We start from the raw sequence: 19,912 nt of genomic DNA, 5'->3' as shown, positions 1-19,912 counted from the left end.
GTATTGCGACGTAGTGACGCTTACACGCAACATCCGTTACTATGGCAGGCGAATTCAACGTTTTAAAACTTTTATTTTGAATATTGACAATTGAAGTTATAATTAAATTTTTTGCTGAATATTATTTTTAATATTTATTTTCTGTTATTTAGCACACCAGACCTTTTTTTTTTTTAGTTGTGCCACAAACTCACTTGTATTGCTGGTAAATGGACTGGTAAATGCTCCGAACCCTACGAAGATAAGGGGGGAGAAAAAAACTGAACAAGAAAATGTGACATTTAGAGTTACATTTTTGTTGATAAATAACATGTCTTGCGCAATTTTGTATTTAATTTTTTTTACTGCACTGCCTGTGTATGTACTGTATCGTACCTGTATTTGCAATTACGAACGCTAGGGGGAGCCAAATAACTACTTGTCAATGTGGAGAAAACAGTGGACGCGATGTCTCATTTAATCAAATGTGACACCTGACATCGTTTATAAAAAGGTATTTGAGATCAAGTGCTAAAGAACAAGTGGCGTCTAATTGAATCAAATGTGACATTTGACAGTATTTTTAATTATTACTCGTGCTATAATCACAGAAAGTGCATTTTGCTTTGTGTTGTTCATGAGTAAATAAAATGTATTCATACAGAACTTTTCACAGAGAAGATTTACATAGTGCTTCACGTAGTCAAAATACAGATACGTAGGTATGCCTGCTACTACATTACTTTCAAATCCCCCTTCCATGATTGGATAGTTTTAGAATGACATGAAAAATATTCCTATTAAAAATGCACGATGGGAAGAAGGAATGAACATGCCCTCGCGTATAGAATACTTTTGGGAGCTTGTAGACCAAAAGCAACAACTACTACCCCCCAAAAATGTAGCGATACTCTCATTTGGCTGTTAATATATCCCCAACAATTAAAAGTGACATCATGTCACGACCTGCCGTGAAAAACAAGTTCCTCAATGACATCAGTCGACCCGCATGGCGGGCGCACCTCTGAGACGCACCCGCGGTGAATCATTTAGGCCCCCCCGATTAAAAATGGGGAATCTGCATTCATTATAAATTCATCCGTGCTCGGACAAATCCTCTTAACCACTGGCAGGAATTGTCAGGATGGAAAAGGAGTAAGAGCGTCGTCTGCTTGTATCGCCCGTAGCAAGGGAGCGTCTCAATGTGTCACTCACGTCAACACACACACACACGCGAACGCACACACATTCATGGATTCCACAGTAAATCAGCTTATGAATAATATATCTATCTACTTTCTTTATTAATATTAAACATTGCATAATGAAGCGCTGCGCCTTCAGATGAGTGCAATATTCATATTTCCATGAAGTGGACCTCTCATTGTTTATGTCATGCTGAGCTTTGACGCATCCAAATGGGCGCGGCCTTTGACCCCAAGGGTGCCACATTCCCTTCTTTTCTTTTTTCAACCCACTTTTGACTCATAAAAACTGCATTGTGTGCCCGTTTGTCCTCGTATGCAATGGCCTATTTATTTGTATTGTTTATAATTTCAACATGTTTTCAAATGTACTTTATTTTTCAAAGTTACTTACTTAAATTAAAAAACGATATCTATTTTCACAGCTTTATTTGCAACATACAACATATTAATTGTTCATATCATCTTATATTATTTTCTTGCACGTCGGCCAATTTTGTAATTTTCTTTTTATTAATTGTTTGTATATATTATGTTGCAAATATTTTGTATATATTTCAATTACATTTTTCATTTATTTGTTATCGCTTTTTTAATTTTTTTGTCTATTTGAATATTTTTTATATATTTTTTTAAACTGTGTTAATTAAATATTTTACATTATAATTTCCTTTTGATTTGACTGATTTAGTCATTTTTTACGTACTGTCCACATTTTTAAAAGTCTTACATTATTTAATGTAGTAATTGCCATTTAAAAAAAATTGTTTTTATTTGCCATATGAGAGGATACTTATTTTAATTTGTATTATTTTCCTCATATATTGGCTTACTTTAAAACATTTTTTTTATTTAATTTAATAATTAAAAAATATATTCCTACTTACGTTTAATTGATTGATCCATCTATCGTCTGTAGTGCTTGTCCTGAATAGTGTCACCAATGAAGATGAAGATGCTTCATTAGATTAATTTATCAATCTTTTAAAGATAAGATGGAAAAAAATATTTTAATTTTCATGTTATTATATTATCTTTTATTGTTATTATTTTTATTAAATGTGTCATGCTCATATTCGTTAGGGACCAGCCAATAGGAATGTAAGACAACATGAACTTTTTTCTTTTCGGTTTGCTTGCTTCTTCTTACCCTAGCAAGAATTTACGATGTGGACTTTAACACACCATTAATACATCCATGGCTCCTATGGAATTTTTTTTGGGAGTGACCAGGCTCGTTTTGTGGCTTGTGTTCGACGTACGAGGGTCCTGTGTGTTCGTGTTAGCACGGCCCAAACTTTCTTGCGCTTTGCCCGGTTTCTTCTAAACACCCCGCGGTGCGTTCAGGTACCGAGCGGCTTGGCGCCGGCACTCAGCGTGTCCCCTCGGAGGCAACACTTTGGACTTAAAACATTTCCCGTGTCCACAAAGGGTATTTCCCGCGTGCAGCCTAAACTGCCTGCGCGTACAAGCTATAATGGAGACATTGATGTATTATTGAGAGCACCCACGGGTGAGGATCAAGGGAGCCGGAGAGAGTGTGCGTGAACTCCAGTTTGTGTTTTTCCTTTAGCATCCGTCTGGTACAACAAGAAAAAAAAATACCAGAAAGCTTAAAATACCCCCCAAAAAGTTGGGAGGTGTGTAGTTACACATTTCTGCCAGTTGGGGGCATATTATATTATTTATCCTCTGTGAAGAACGAGTAATTTTACTGCAACACTGCGGCGAGGGTCAGACGCTGCATCAAACAAAAATGGAGTTGACGTCTTCTGCTCGACAAATACTCTATGTATAAAAAAACTAAAAAAACTTAAATAAGGCATTTAAAAAAAAACTCGCTCTAAAAACGAATCAAAACTACCTGTATTTAAAAAACAAGAGTCCAAACAAAATGATGAACTAACAACTTTAAAGTTTCCAAATGTATTGTGCGCCACTTCGGCCGAGGGCCGCCGCCGTCGTGCCATCTCCGTCCCGGGCCGCGGCGCCGCGTCTGCCGAGCTTACGTCTACTTGAGCCAGAGCCGAGATGACATTTCATTTATATAAATAATTAGTGGGCCTGAAAGTCCCCCAGGCCTGCCCCGCAGCAATCAAACTTCTAATGCTCTTAAAATTGCTCAGCATCTTTTATTAATGGCCCGGCGTTAAATGTATCGCCGCTGTGGCGAGCGGGAGCGCAAGCGCAAATTCTTCTTCTGCTTCCGCTGCTCCACCAGGAAATGGTGTCAACATTTAAACGCTGCGGTTTTATATTGGACAATGTATTTCCACTGCTTTACATCGGGTCGCCGCTGTGAATGATGACGGCTCATTAGTTGCTTTTTAATAGCCTTGCGCTTTATAAAACATTCTGTAATAACATAATTAAATGCAATGAAAAGATTACGTGATTTATTGTGACTCCTCCTGGTGTGCACGAATCGTCCAGCGGGGGCAGTATAACACAGTGAGAAGACGCAAACGAAGAAGACTTTCATAACTGCTGTCCAAAAGTGACCGCGTGTGGGTATTTGGGTTGCGTTAAAGAAGCAGTAAAGGGCATCAATGTGGCTCTCCTTGCCCACATGCGAGGGCATTACCGTACCTTGATTGATTGGAGCGGTGTCTTTGTTGATGTTGTTAGCTAAAAAACACCACGTTTGGCATTTGGAAACTCTCCATCATATCTGAAAAGAAAAAAAAGTTTTTTTTCCACGCTATCAAAATAGCTATTGTAAGTTACAGTAAAAATTCATTTTTTTCTTCAGTATTTTTCAGACCATGTACTTTTTACAGGTACTGAGTGATTTTTTTTTTTTGTACTTCAATTTAAGTGGAGCGTGGGATTCCTTTTGCCATCTCTGCAGCTCTAAACAGGCAATTGATGAGAGGAGCAGATACACTTGGCACGTTTAACAAGCGGCCTACCCTCGTGAGCCAACAGAGGGCGTTGTTGTCTCACATGCGTGTCCTTAAGTCCTTCAAATGTCAACCAACTCACTGCAAACTGAAAATAATGATTTTTTCATGACTTTTAATTGATGCTTTTTATTATTTAAAAAAAAACGTTACACTATTTAAAAAAACTATGCACATAATACTAAATAGATAAAGTATATTTAATTTAGAATTAGGTGACGAAGATGGTAATGAAAATATTTTCTAAAGATTTATTTAATTTTACGTTTTCCTGTTTTGTCGACGAAATGTTTCATTTACACAGGACAACTCCTGCCAATTTGAAGAATGGCAGTTTGACACTATGTATAGAAAATATAAAGTGTAAAATGTCAATAAAGGTCAGAAAATGTATTTTAATTTTTAATTACTTTCTTCCAGATTCTGATTGGCTAAAATGGCCTTACTGGTTATAAATATATATAGATTTGGACTATATTTTTATCTTTTGTTTTAGTTGTCATTATTTATTTTTTTCAACCTATATACTAAAGCGTGACATTCGGGAGTCCCTCCATGACACCTTTTCCGCAAGTGACTTTCTTCTTGCTTTCGATTGGCTGAAATGTCCATCTGCCATGCATTAAAAACAAATTTTAATTAGTTTTTACTCAAGTATGACAGCCAGGAGAAACATACAAGCAACAACAAAAAAAAAGCAGAGTAATTTTCTTCCCTCTTCCTAAAACGACAAAGGTGCAAAGCAGCGCCTCCTGTAGGTCTGGCATGCATGTAGCACCCTGCAAACGCACCTTATGTAAATTATTTTTACGCTTCAAGAGTTTTGTTGTCAATATTAAAAAAAACAAAAAGACAACTAAGTGGGGTAGGGCATATGCAGCCCCAGCCATCGGCCCCACTTGATCCGGCCCTGGCAGGCACTTCTCAAGCACGCGCGCGCGCACACACGCACACAAATGGGGTCGTCCTCTTAAACAAGACCCAACAGGGAAAGCAGGAGGAAACATTTGGACTGTGTTGTTGGACAAGGAGGAGGAAGAAGAGGAGGAGGTGTCTTGTCTGCCCATGCATTCTCTCTCTCTCTCTCTCTCTCGCTCGATCTCTCACTCTCTCTCTCTCTCTCTCCATCAGCGAGTCTCCCGCCACAGGAGCCAAGAGTTGCCGTTCCGAGCGCAGATGCCAAAACGCACACAAGGAGCCGGTGCCAAAGGGTCATTTGTATTTTTTTTTTTTTAGTGCACCAGCAGCGAAAGAAGAGGAAGCTGCTTGCAGCGGGATCCTAAATTAACACCGACAAGAAAGCAGCATCACAGCGCAGGATTTTGCAGCTTTTTTTTTGTTGTTTTTGTTTTGGCACCGTGGCTTCTTCGTCCTGCTGCTGTGCACGTCCAGGTGTTTTGTTTCCTCTCGGCCCGAAGAAGGACAGCGTGCAGCGCGCATCCTCGCGCCCGCCAAACTTGCGCACCAGTTCTCGTGGAAGACGAGCAAATCGAATCGAATCCCAATTTTAAAACGGAGGAGTAAGGGTCCGGTCCAGCCGAGAGCCTCAGCGGACCGACACGACGGTCCGAGCCGACTCCAAGTGCCGTTCACCGGGCGATGCCAGAGTAAATGCCGGGGCGATGTCCCGCCGCAAGCAGGTGAACCCGCAGCACTTGTCGTTGAGCCACCGGGAGACGGCGCCAGGTGAGATGCACGCCGATGCCCTCGCGACATCTTTTCTGTGGCCGCTGCGAAGAAAACGCGCCTCGAGATGATTTTCATTTCAGCTGGCGGGCGAGCGAATTTAAAAACGGGCATTTTCGCTATCTGATTTCGCCACGTGGGTGTCCAACGCGTTTAAAACATCACGGAACTAACTTGAAACGGGCACAGAAAATTCAAGCGCGTTTTGTAAACATTCGCGTTTAATTTTGTCATCATTTAGTAGCAACACAAACAGGCTTTTATTTAAACAAGGTGTTGTTTCGACGAACGTGTTAATTGCGAAAACATTCTCCTCTCGTACAAAACGTTAACAATCGCATTTTAAATCATCGCACGTGTTCGTCACGTTTAAGTTGTTTTAGCTTCTTATTGCAATCATCACACACACACACACAATACACACACACACACACACACACAGCACTAAAGTTTGTTTAAACAGACGAAATCATGCATGACGAGATAAGAACTTTTGCTCATTTGATTTCTTAAAAGAATTTATCTCGTCGCAGCCATTTGTGATAATACACACTTATCTATTTGCAGTGTGTCAAAGATTAAAAGTGTCCTCTAATCCCAATCCTAATATCAATTTGAACCTTCATCTCGTGCTTTCTGCTGCTCGATCCAATTTGATAGACGAGGCCTAATCGCTCTAATTCAATGCACACCAGGCTCGTGATGTAATCTGGGGCCAATGTTTTATTTTATGCGTGTTACAAATTATTGATCCTCATCACTTAGTCAGACAATTGAGGAGCTCTTTCATGCAATTCTCCCTCATGATTGCACACTTTTTATGATGGTTGTTATTACAATCAGCCAGCCACATTGGACGTTTTGCATTATTTTAATTAGTCGCATTGATTGATATGCAGACAATTAATTTTACAGTGTGGATGAGCGAGAGTAAAAAAAAAAAAAAAAAAAAACACATTCCAAACTACAGTTGTACCTCAGGGTGTGTGTGTCAAGTGTCAAGTGTGTGCATGTGTGTGTGTGTGTGTGTCATTTACCTGCACGCATCATGCCAGAAAAAAAAAAAAAGAAAGAAAAAGAAGTTTGCATATTTTCATTTGTCTGCTGCAGGGCTCTCGAGGTGAGGGGCGGTGGGGGGTGCAAATTTGGCGTAACAGTTAAATAATTCCCACCCCCGCTCGCAGCCATGGGTCACTTTGTTTGATGTCTTTTTTTTTTCTTTTTTTTTGTCGCTTTGCATAACACACACGCACACACACCTGCTTTTGAACTTGAGCCACACGAAGGTGTCAAGAAGTGTCTTCCGGACTCAAGAGTGCAAGATGGTTGGCCGCGCAAAATAGAAGGGCCTCGATCTGGTCCTACCTGTTTTAACACAACACACACGCACACGCACACACACAGACACACACACACAGACGCGCAGACACTCGCACAAACAATGCAGAAGCGATAATGTTTGTCTTGTTTACTCAAGCTCGCTCGTCCCAGACGCCTAAACAGATGAGTCAAATCATTATTACGGCTGTGTGTGTGTGTGTGTGTGTGTGTGTCGAGCGGAAGCCTGAATGTCACCTCAGTAAGACAAAACCCCACGCCAAGGCCACGCCATCGACATTTCGCCCCCCCTCAATGAGCCATTTTGCGTTGGTTTAATCAGAACGAGCAACTGCAATAAACGACATGTAAGAAGCGAATGTGTGTGCGTGCGCGTGTTGTCGAACGGAAGCCCGATGTCAACCTCGGCAGGGCGCAAATTTCCATCAAACCATCCGAATCCGGACACATGCACACACTTTCTTTTTATTTCGTGTGTGTTTGTTAGGAAGTTTCGGCATAGTCGATTTGGTTGAATGCTGTTCTATAAGCAACAAAAAATAGGTTAGATGTGTGTGTGGGGGTGTGTGTGTGTGTAGCGGAAGTCTGAATGTCACCCCCAGTGCACCCTGCCAAAACAAAAAGCAATCACAATTTGGACGGTGTAAAGACACTCTTACAGTTCATTTTGTCCTTCATGTGTTTATGTTTATAAAAAAAAAAAAAAAAGTATACACACCCCTATTCAAATGAACCTTTTTTGGGGGTACTGATGTATTTAAAAAAAAAAAGAAAAAAAAAAAAAAGCGAAACTTTTTCCACCACTGTGACCTAACTACACAATTGCAAAAAAAAAAAAAAAAAAAAAAAAAAAAAAAAAAAAACAAGTGAAGAAAATAACAACTGGTGTGGTTGCACTGCGACTGGGGTTGTGGCTCTGTTCAGGGTGAACCAATCAAATTCAAACGCACGTTAAATGGGAATCAGAACGCAGCTGCCTCAATTTTCAGTGCCTCTGATTAATTCCAATGAGGGTTCAGATGTTCTAGTAGGCTTTTTGTACTTTCTCGGAGAAGCTTGAGTGTTTTGTGCTAACACAGACTGCTATTTGGAACTTCAGAATTTCCTCAATCTTGAAAAACACCACATATTTTTTCCCTTTTTTTGGGGGGGGGGGGTGTTGGTTTAATTTAACTTGTACAGGTTTAATGGTGAAAAAAGTTTGCAAGTGATTTATCTTGACCAAATTTTTTATGGTACAAAAACCTGACATTTGATAAGGGGTGTGCAGACTTTTCATATGTACTGTATACTGTTTGTTTGCGCTAATGTTTGGTGACCAGTCCCAGGTGTATCCCACCTCTCACCCTAGTCAGTTGGGATAGGCTAACGCTAACGCTAACCCGGCATAGAAAGTGAATGGAAGCATGTATCGGTGACATTTCCTAGAACAAGAAAAAAAAAAAAATTGTATAACAATGCGTGCGAGCGTGTTATGAAAGCAAAGCGCGTCGTCGTTTTCTGGTGAGCGTGGCGAGCAGGCCGCACTCATCAAGCCCAACTTGTTCTGGAACTGGGTTTGGGGACGAACGCAAAGCAGCCTCGCCGCGGGCCAATTCCAATTAGTGTTTACACTCAGGCAACAAGGACGAGGACAACACACACACGCACACACACACGTAAAAAAACGGTCAAACCGTCTCACTTTGGACTTGAGCTTGTCACTGTGGGCTGTTTCCTTAAGGTGGATTGTTCCGGTTACCCAGAGTCAGATCGCACCTCAGGCTGGAGGAAGGAGAGCACATTTGATTAAGTCAACACCCAACGAGTGGTTATTATCGTCTACTTTTTTTTTTTTTTTTTTTTTTTTTTGAAGGGAATAACGTAAAAAGGTGAGCTTGAGTTGAGGTGTCAACTGTCAGGCGGGTGTCCGCTTACACGAGAAGTCGCCGCAGGTGGCCGGCCGCCCTTCTCGCAGTCATTCGAGTCACGCCGACGATGAGCCCCGAAGGCGAGAACCAGAATGGCGGCATATTTCTGGACAGCGAGGCTTTGTGGAATTGAGGCCTCGTCGGCGCCAAAAAGTAAAAAGACTATCACACCATAAATATTGTGTTGTGTTTACGTAAGTAAAATAAAGCTCAGTAAAAAAATAAATAATAAAAAAGCCCTAAAAACCATCTCGGGCAAAACACACAAATACAAAAGGTGAAAAGGCAACCATCCATGTTCCTGATGTTACTCAACAGGCCACGCCCCTTAAAGGTGCACACACTACACGACATCTGTTGTTGTTACTACGCTTGCGTAAAAAACATTGGGGTGTTTTTTTGTGGGTGCTGAAACAGAACTCGCGTACTTTCATTTTATTGAGACGTAATTTGTGAAGCAAAAATATTTGTTGCTCATTAAATGTATAGAAAAAAACCCCAAATGTGTTCTAGTCCCAAGATCAAGTTTAGCTTTTACTTTAATCAGTATGTGGCAAAAAAAAAGAAAAAAAGTGTAGTATCACTAAGTTTAAGTGAGCTGATTGATATTGATGGCGCCAAAGCACTATATGAAGCTCCTCAAAACTTGACTCAACATAGTTCCTCGGCACCAAAACACCTCAAGGTGGCGTCAAAGCAATGCTTTTATTGCCCCCCCCCAAAAAAAAAATCGGCAGAGTAGCACGTTGTGAAAATGCAGGGAACACTGTGATCATTTATTTTGGGGATAAATTAATTGAAATGTGATCTTTTCTGCAGCAGACCTGATGATCTCAAACGGCGCAGTAATAGTTGAGAATGCCTGAAATGTCGCCTTTTCACATATCATAGCCAACAAGCGTTCTTCATTGAACCACACTATACTATCATGTTTCCACTTCTTCTGTAATTTGAGGTCTTCTCGGAGAAGGCTCGCCGTGCTGCCTTTACTGCCTCTGTTCTTGACATGCACACAAACGGTAGCTTGAGCCAAAACTAACTGCACAAGCACGAGCGCCGTTCTCATGCTCTGCTTCTTTTTTTCCCCAAAAGTAATACAATTAGCCTTCCTAATGTCAATATCGCTGGCTGTTTTCACTTTCTCTGGAGCCATACTGAGGGTTCATTTGGAGCAAAAGAAAAAGGATATCTGAGACATGATGTTCACGTGGTGTGAGAAAAAGCACAACGCTATATTTATACAACATTCGAAGTGATAAACAACTAAAGTGGGATATTGAATGTCATCAAAGCAGACTAAAACTACTCCAGAATGCTACGGATTTATTATGAAAGTCTCACCTGGTTGAATAGTTAAGCAAAAAAAAAAAAAAATGCATAATGCTGTGATACTTTGTAAACGGAATCGTTTGTCAACCAGGGAGTCGACGGAAAGAAGAAAAAAACAAACCAAAATCATCAAAGCAAGTGAGAAAAAAAAAATACAGGTAGCTAAAATTTGATGATACGATTTTCATTGTGAATCTAGTTTTGTATAAAAAGAATGAAAGAAAAAAAAGATGTTAAAAAAAAGTACACGTTCAAAATTTGGGTGAAAAAGAAAACCAAATAAAAAAAGCGTAATAAAGGTTGGAAACTAGAATCTACAAAAAAATGTGAAATATATTAATAAATTACATTGCATTTTGGATTAAAAAGCAAAACGGTATTTCTTTATTTATATTTTGATAAAAAGATTTTGGGATTATGTGTTTTTCATTGGCCTTTGGGTAAAAAGAAGAACAAAATACAAAAAAAAGTTTTGTGGATAAAAAAAACAAACACACACACAGCTAGCAACCCTTCTGGCTATTCTTGCTACATATCGATTATCGACCGATAATGTGGATATTGTGGCCGCCACGCGACAAAATCCCAACAAAGACCATTTTTGTTTTGTTTTGACGTCTTAACGTGAACTTTAGCGTGCGTTAGCCGCTTGACGAAAGGCGTCACCCGCATAACGGATGCGCCTTCCCCTCATCTGATCTGCTCAACACTTTTTTTTCCTTGCTTTATTTGCACCATATGGCCACACACACACACATGCACAGAGTGTAAGTAAGCAGACGACAAGCTCGCAGGCGTTGATTGGCTCCCGATTGGCTGTCGGCCATTTCACTTTGTTCCCTCATTTTGCTTGAATATTTCAGCGTCGTCAGCCGAGCGCATCTGATGAATTTTGCACGCCGCGCTTGCTCGCTATCTTATCGCGCAAAAGTTGTCAAACGCCGATGCCTATCTACCCGCATTGCGCCTCGTCACCTTCCGAGTCATCGGCGGCGAACGGCGGGGATCGGCGGGGGCTCGTCCGCCTTTCCTCGTCCGGGCGGAGGCTAAAGCCAGGCTGCTTGTTGTTTGAATTTTTGATTGCAGCCATCTGCAATGTCGTCGCCGGTGTCGTTTATTCCCGACGGGAGTGACAATCACACACATGTAAGCCCCCCCGTCAACCACTCCCCGCCCCCCTTCACCCCCCTGGCCCCCGTTATGCCCCCACACCGCCCCTGGGGGCGTACTTGTGTGTGTGTGTGTGTGTGTTTTTAAACTAGGAAAACGCAAACAAAGACAAGAAGGGGAGGGGAGTGTGATTTTTTGTGGGAAATTCTATTTTCTTTATATTACACTAATGGATCTTCCTTGTTTTTAATGAAATAAAAAATCCAATAGAAGATATATAAACAAATAAATATATATACATTTATATACAAATAAAAAAGTATTTTAAAAATCAGCTTAATGGATTTCAAAGCAAAAACAAAATGGCAAAAAAAGTTGTGAAATTTCAAGCTTTAATAAAAAGAAAAAAGCTAAACAAAAACAGGATGAGAAAATTTAAAAGTTATGAAGATTTATAAAAAAAAAAATGTATACATACACAATAACCAGGATAACCCAAACATATTGTGGGCAAAATTCAAGTTTGGGACAAATAGAAAAAACATACATAAAAAAGAAGAACAAAGATTTAAAAGTTGTGAAAATAAAATAAAAAAAAAGCAACAAAAAAAAGACATAAAATGAAAGAAAAACAAATGCACACAAAAGGAAAAAACTATTTCAAAATCACACACCCAATAATAAGCAAAAAAAAAGACAGAATTTAAATTTTTGAAAAAAGAAAAGAAAAACAAACTTAAAATTTCAAAATCAGAAAGCAAAAAAAGAGCACCAACAAGTAAACCAAAAAAAGAAAGAAAAGTTGACAAAATTCAAGTTTTTGGTGTAAAAAAAAAAATCACAAAAATATAAAGACTCACAAAATTAGTATTTGACACTGGTGTTTGTCATTGGTCATATTTTGATAAACAGAAGAGCCTCACCACCTCCACCCGCATCACGCTGGGGGCGTACATGTGTGTGTGTGTGTGTGTGTTTTTCCCTTGGAAAATGCAAACAAAGACACGCATGTATGGGGGGGGGGGGGTTTTGCAACATGACCATTTAGTACAAAATTCTTTTTCCCTGAAATTCCAGCGACAGACCTGGCTGGGAATTTGTGCCCCCCTCCCAGGCAGGCAGCGTTTATGTCAGGCCGGCCGCCATCATTAGGCTTTTTATGAGATTTATTAAAGGCCGCTGATGCAAGCTCGCAAAACACCCCCTCCAGCTCGCTTTGAACAACCTCCGCCAGCGCACAAATGACGCTCATGTAACAAAGCCGCGGCACAAATGAGGTTAACAATCGCAAAAATCTGTCCTATTATTATTATTATTTTTTTTTTTTAAAAGATGCCAATTATTAAGCTACCTTTGCCTTTTTCAATACAAATCCGGAGTAGATAGAACTTTGTCGTCATATATGACGGTTATCGCCTTACTGTTGTAGGGCTGAGCAATGAATCAAATTTAAAATGCAATTTTCACGTTGCAATGGCTGCAGTCTGTTGGGAATTTTTTTTTTTGGGGTGTATTATTTATGTCGTGTCAAGCTAAGTTGAGTGTTTAGGAAGGGCAGTCCACATGTTTCCATATCATTGCTTCATGAAAAGTTGACGTGATGAAGCCACACATATGTTTGCATTATTGTTGTCATCTGACTTATGAAAAACGGACTTTTGCTCGTTTTGTTGAATTTTGCAAGTCAAAGTGTTTCGTAAGTGAACAACTCACAACTTTCAAATTGATTTATGGCTCCAGTCGCATTCATTTTTGTGTAAGCCAAACCTAAAAAGAACAAAACATTTACAGTATGTATAATAAATCTTATTTTTATTGTAATACGGATTAATGTATTGCTTGTGTTTGTTAGAAAAAAAATACATTGGAAGAGGACTTTAATCGCATATTAAATTGCAATCACAATATTGAGAAGGAATAAAAATAAAATGAAAGAAAATCGCAGATTGATTTTCAAAATCCGTCAGCCGTATGAAGTGTGTGTTGATTTCTGTTCTGGTGTCTTGTTGCTGTCCGTCTGAATTATGACTGCGTGCCGAATAAATATGTGACGAAACATTACAAATAACCGCAAAAGTACTATTTTTAACTCGCCATTAAAAGTAATACGGATTTGGAAATTGGTATAAATAAAACTTTGCTGTCGAAGAGAAATGGTGACGTTTTTAAATCTAAATTAAAAAAAAAAAATTCTCTTCTCGCTTTGTATGAAAAAAAAAATGGGATGAATATATTCAGAAAATTGAAATAAAAAATATATAGTGAAAGTCAAATCATTTTTTTAATGCGCTTGATAGTAGCAAACAAGAGGCCCTCAGCTGACTGTGTGCAGATGGACGTGCAGTAGTGATGCTGGTGCCAGATAGGGGGCGCTCTAAGGCTGCCTGACGCTATTCTGTGTGTGTGTGTGTGTGTGTGTGCGTGCGTGTGTTCATGTGCGAGAGAGAGTGAGAGCGGGCCAAGCAGCTTGAGTTTCACGGCTCGACCGCGTGTTTGACAGGCTCTCACGCCGCTACAGACTTCAGCGCGTTTCCATTTTTACACGCGCACACACGCACACACACGCGCACACACGCTCCCCTTTGCAAACATTCCACGCTCGGTTGCTGCCTGCACGTGCACTTCCCCACAGGTGAGAAAGGGTCCGAGTGAGATGTCCACGTTTGACACTACTGTGTGTGTGTGTGTGTGTGCATAGAAATACTTTTTTTTCCCTCCTTTTCAGATATTTATACTGTATTTGAGTTCCTTGAGATACGAGTGACCTGACTTAGGACTTTTTCTACATATGTTTGGAAAACAGTGGACAAAAAAAATAAAAAAAAATAAAATAAAAATAATAAAAAAATAAACTTCAATCTGTATTTAAAACCACCGCACACTTTTCCTTCCACTAGCTCAATGCTAACACACAATGCAAAACACCATAGACAGGCTAACAAATAGCATCTATGTGGCGGTAATATAACACAAAGGAACGGATTTTTGAGCACAAACCACATGTAGAGTCATTTACAGTATTTGTGAAACTCTTCTTTATTTGTGTCTGCATGACTGTATTGTGAGATGAAAATGATTTTGTGTTCAGAGAACGTCTACTTTGCGCCAAGTTTGACCCTCACAACTCATTTGACTTTTGTGCTTTACCGACACCTCAGTACAGGAGTTGAACCGATACTTGTAGCAGAGGCGCTTCTTTCCTAAGTACACAGTGTGAGTACTTTTGCAACCTGGTTAACAAACATGGGCCCTACCTTTGTCCAAGTGGCACAAGGAGGTCAAAGAGGTCAAGTTGCAGGGCCTGGTGTCTCATTCGGTGTCCGTTGGAACCTTTAAAAAAACAACAACACACAATTACAAATATTTCACAGGTAATAAAAGCGCTTTTGTGCCTAACTACCTAATTCTGTATTTTTAACTTTATTTATTGAAGTAAGTAAAAAAAAATGATGAACCAAATTTAGCACAAAAAAAGGCTAAATGAATGTAACAAATTGTTAGCTTGATAGCATAATTACGCAAGTCAATATGAACTTACTGTCACAATATCAATAAAAATAGTAATGTGCTTTCTAAAAATTGTGCGGAGGACACGAGACTCGTTCTTTGTTGAATTTTCTGTGTCGTTCAAAATGACTCTGGCAACTACGCTATTAGCAAAATCTCAATGGCAGCAGGTCATATGTGGGCCGCGTGCCACACTTTGCGCACCCTTTTTCCCTCATCTAAAAACTGCGCATGGATGGCTTCCCTCCCCCCGACGCCATCTCGCCACCTGTCTCATCGTCTCGGGCCGCAAATATGAACGCGGCGGCGTGTGAGATTCGCCCCTAATATACCTGCGCACGTGCAACATGGCCGCCGCGCGCATCTATTAGCGGCGCGTCTCAACGAACGGCGGCCGCAAGCTGTGTGATCCGCAGGTAAATATGCGTTTGTGTTCCTTCGCCGCCGCCAAAGATGATGAGATGGAAATGATCTGGCGCCGCGCCAGCCTTCCATGTCGGGAGTGGAACGCAGGCGAGTGCTGGGGGGGGGGGGGAGGGGGGCGTTTTTATTTTATTTATTTATTTATTTATTTTTAAAGGGGGTGAATGAATAGCAAAACATTTTTGGAAAAATTGGGGGATGGTGAAGCGGCGGGAAGTTTGGAGGAGGAACGGCGCTCTGACAGTCTGAGACGGGAGATAAGCGAGTTTAGGATCTACGCACTGATAACACACACACACACACACACGCACACACGCGCACGCACACACGCACACGTTCGTTATCTTAGCCTTAGCAATTATTAGGGGTGTCATGTTTGGAGAGAAGGGAGATGGAGGTTGGGGGGGGGGGGCGTGCTATGCATCTCTCCCAGGCATCAGCACCTCTCCCTGGGTACACGTTGGCCCCGACGCCCCCTCCTCTTCCATCCCACCTGGAGCCTCCTCGGAGCTTCCGGCTTGGGGAAAAGGACACTTTTTTTTTTTTCCGAGGTCGTCCGTTTGGGATTTGCGTTAAGCTAAGGGACTAAATCGCCGCCATAGGGTGTGTGTGTGTGTGATGGTTATTAATGTCCGTGTCAGATGTGTGAAGAATGAGATTTACTCTGGTAACAGGACCTCTATAGATTTTTTGTCTGCGGAGAATACACTGTTTGACTCACCTGCACACACACACATGTCCCGTTTTTTTAATGTGCCACACACACACACACCCCGGATGGATGCGGCCTTGTCGTGTGTGTGTGTGTGAGTGTGTGTGAGACAGCTCTGCAAAAGAAGCGAAGGCCGCCAGCGGAAACCCAGCATGCACTGTGAGATGAAGAGCTTCCTGGCCACACACGCGCGCACACACACGCACGCACGCACGCACGGTACAGACGCTCGGTAGAGTTTCTGGGCGCCGCCCACGCCGATGTGTGTCGGATAAGCCGAGCAGGTGTCTGGCGGCTTGTCGTATTCCCTGAATTCGGCACTTGCAAGGGGGACGATGATGTCGTGCGGTGGCGACGGGTTTCTCTTATCGGGCAATCTCGTCACCGCACGGCGAGCATGCGGCGGCTTGGTTGTAAAGAAATGAGGACGCGTGCCTTGGTGGAGGTATCGTTCCTGAAGTTTGAGGAGGAAACAAGTGGAAAAAGTCAAATGTAATCAAGATGACGGGTCGCACATTAAGTGTGCTTGTTGTTGTTGTTTTTTACTTTTAGCATTTGTTTCTTTAAAAGCCTGATATTGAGATTTTATTACTGGTTATGAGTAAGTTCTTTTTAAAATAAGAAATATGATTATTCTATCAAGGTAGGTAGTATAACTACACTTTATAATGGCAGTATAAGGTAGTACGTAGTATAAATATACGTTTTAGGACATTGGTGAGGCTAATAGGTTTGCTTGTAAGAAATCTTGCCAAGTCCATTTTTTATCCTCTAAAGACAGACAATTTTGTTTACATTGAGTAATATCTTCTTCTGGGGGATGGAGAAGCGGCGGGAAGTTCTATTAAACTTTTTCGTTTGGGGGCCATATACAGAAAATCAGAAGGACAAAATATTAGGATTATATTATGACGAGAAATTGTGTTTAGTCGTAAAAAAATTATTTTTTTTACACACAATTTGTGTTGTTTTGCATACCAAGAAAAATGGGAAATGATATAAACCAATTTTGTTTGCAATAGTGGCACCTATTTTTTTACTTACTTACTTTGACCACCTCCAAACATTTATTTATTTATTTTAACTGTGTCAAATGCCATTTTTAGTATATGTCTTGGGCCCCTGAAAAAATGGAGGGCGGGCCACAAATGGCCCCCAGGCCGTAGTTTGAACACCCGGCGACTTAAATAAACACAGTGATTACTTTTGTCACCTGTTTTTTTTTTTGCAGAGCCTCGTCTTGAAAACTAACTCTTCCTCCGTCTCCCTCCCCGCAGCCGACGGCAATGACGCCAGGGCCAGATCCCCGTCGCCGGCCCCCGCCGCCGCCCTCCGGGGCCCCGAGGAGCACGACCTGCTGACGTGCGGCCAGTGCCAGACCAACTTCCCCCTGGGCGACATCCTGGTCTTCATCGAGCACAAGCGCCGCCTGTGCCGCGGACCCCCGCGGGGGGCGCCGGGCGCCTTCTCCGTCAAGCCAGGGGAGGCGGGCGGCGCCGCCAGCATCCCCATCTCCCCCCGGGGTCACGCCCTGGAGATGGGGAGGGGGCGCCCGATGCTGCCCGTGGAGGTGGGCGTGCAGGTGACGCCCGGCAGGGACGAGGACGCCCACAGGAGGCTGACTCCGGCCAAGGGGATCTGCCCCAAACAGGAGAAAGGAGGTAAGACAGTGGACATTTATTCATTGTGAGGACATTTTGACTTGACATCTATTTGGGTCAAGGTTATAATCCTTAATCATTTCTAAGATTTTTGCTTTTTATTTTCCTTTTTTTCCCCCAAACATTTTCACACATAACGTTATGTTTTTGTTTTATTGTGAAGACATTTTGTCTGTTGGCCATCAGAAAATAACTCACACGCATGCTTGTCTTTTTTATGTTAGTGTGTCATAACTGTTCATTATGAAGCCATTTTGGCCACTGAGTGTGTGTGTGTGTAATAGATGCACACGCACACACACACACTTTTACTTGTCTTTCTATGGCACAGGCCTTGTGGTGATTTTTAATTGCAGGGACATTTTGGCGGGTCAACAAAAAAAAAAATGCTCACTTCGCTTGCATATCGTGTTATTTTTATTTTTAAAATTGAGTCTGTTTTAGCTAAGTTTCAATTCTGCTTGATCGTTTTTTAACAGTTAGTTAACCTCATCCTGTTTTTATTCAGGACTATCAAAATTTGACTTCTGTTATATATATTTTTTGTCAGTAGATCACGTTGAACATTTTAGATCTAAAAACAATTTCACATAAAATGTTCTCAAATCTTTTTGGATTAATTTAAAAACAACTTGACACACAATTACAGCATATCAACAACAAGTGGCTACGAAGGTTCCATTTGTTGGTTTATGTTTTTATTGAACATATAAACACAAAGAAAACACATGACAAGTCCAAAACATGAATTGAAGTCAAAAAAGAAAACAAGAATAGGAAGAAAGAAAAGAGTTTATATGTTCAAAAGGGGTAGAAGGAAGTTAAAAATGTCTTCGTTTTATGTTATTAAAATAATAATGTCATGTATTTCAACAAAAGGAAACCTAATCATATAAACAAGTGCACGTTAACATACGCACGTTTGCCAGCCACATATGGACATGAAATAGACACATACAATAATACTTTATAAATCCTATTCTCGTACCCACATATACAATTTTCATTAGACTCGTACCGATATGAAAAGAAATGACAGCATATGTACATTTTTAACACCTTATGACTCGAAAGGGGGTGTGTCACTGTGTGTCACATGACAGTGACAAGATTTTACAAAATCAAATCATTTTGGTCTCATTTTTTGTTCATGAACTAAAATGTCCACAGATTTTTAGTCCAGTGCATTTTTGTCTTCGTCTTCATTCGTCGACGAAAATGCATATCGATTTAGTCCCAGTTATTGTTTATTAATGAGGCTTTTGGTTTAGTCGAGTCTAGTGAAAAATTGTGTGTCGATGAAATTAACACTACTTGCAAATGCGCCCGCACTTGTGCAGCACAAACTTTGACATGGCACTCTTGTAATGGGGACATTTTTCTTTGCGAGGACATTTTGGCTTGCACACATCAGAAAACTGCTTCGATAAGCTCCTTTTTTTTTTTTAGAATGTGTGTGTGCGCGCGCACGCGCGTGTGCGTGCGTGTCACCTGTCTGCGAAAGATAGCTGCTTTTAAAAGAATCCTTGTTATTTTGACTGTGGCCTTCAGGAGGGATTAATGTAGCCACAGATGATTTCATTAGCCAGACTTGAGTGTGCTTGTGTGTGTATTGTGTCACACACACACACACACACACACACATGCGCACGCCCCCACACAGGCCTGCGGGAGGTCTTGAGCTGAAACCAATTGTAAAGGGTGAGCAAGAAGGTGACGAGTAGGACACCTCCGCCTCCCACTCTTCCTAAATGCGGCATTCCTCCACTTGAAAATAATCATTACGGTATTTCATAATATAAAACCCTTTAATGGATGAAAATTCATCTTCGTACGTGCCGAGGAGAAGCGGATTCATAATCTGCTGACGGGTAGCGGGGGGGGGGGGGGGGGGGGAGTCAAGTCAGCCGCGGCCATCAGGGTGGGGATTACGTCGACGGGAGGTTTGATAATTTACAATTTCCACGTCGGAAACAATTAGCAGAGACGTGATGTCACACTCGTTTGGGAAAGACGACGCTTCAAATGTGCTCCTCGTTAAATTAGTCACGCACGGCCGGCAGCTTGAATGTTTACCACAAATGCAAACACATACCAGAGATTCAGTGTGTGAATCCATTTCCAAATTTCCAAATTTATATATATATAT

At 41.1% G+C, this 19,912-nt stretch overlaps 1 protein-coding gene and 1 long non-coding RNA gene across 3 annotated transcripts in view; one reads left to right on the top strand and one right to left on the bottom strand.

Moving 5' to 3' along the window:
* The first annotated feature begins 5,223 nt into the window (after positions 1-5,223).
* bcl11bb (BCL11 transcription factor B b) overlaps positions 5,224-19,912 on the top strand; it is a 38,174-nt gene continuing 23,485 nt past the window's right edge. For both annotated transcript variants that reach the window (XM_086061195.1, XM_086061196.1), the window contains exons 1-2: positions 5,224-5,773; positions 17,380-17,763. In XM_086061195.1, coding sequence (XP_085917321.1) covers positions 5,710-5,773; positions 17,380-17,763 — 448 coding nt within the window. In that variant the 5' untranslated portion in view covers positions 5,224-5,709. The remainder of the gene's footprint in view (positions 5,774-17,379; positions 17,764-19,912) is intronic.
* Positions 8,797-19,912, bottom strand: part of LOC147158800 (uncharacterized) — a 40,039-nt gene continuing 28,923 nt past the window's right edge. Inside the window, exons 4-6 of the long non-coding RNA XR_015090830.1 lie at positions 17,316-17,740; positions 14,715-14,790; positions 8,797-8,875 (exon numbers count right to left, since the gene is read on the bottom strand). This is a non-coding gene — a long non-coding RNA (uncharacterized LOC147158800). The remainder of the gene's footprint in view (positions 8,876-14,714; positions 14,791-17,315; positions 17,741-19,912) is intronic.

The sequence above is a fragment of the Leptonotus elevatus genome, chromosome 18 (genome assembly GCF_054856555.1).
Source record: "Leptonotus elevatus isolate MCC_2025b chromosome 18, RoL_Lele_1.0, whole genome shotgun sequence".
In the NCBI taxonomy this organism is placed as follows: domain Eukaryota; kingdom Metazoa; phylum Chordata; class Actinopteri; order Syngnathiformes; family Syngnathidae; genus Leptonotus; species Leptonotus elevatus.
The sequence above is the reverse complement of the archived record's forward strand: the minus strand, read 5'-3'. Positions and strand labels throughout refer to the sequence as shown.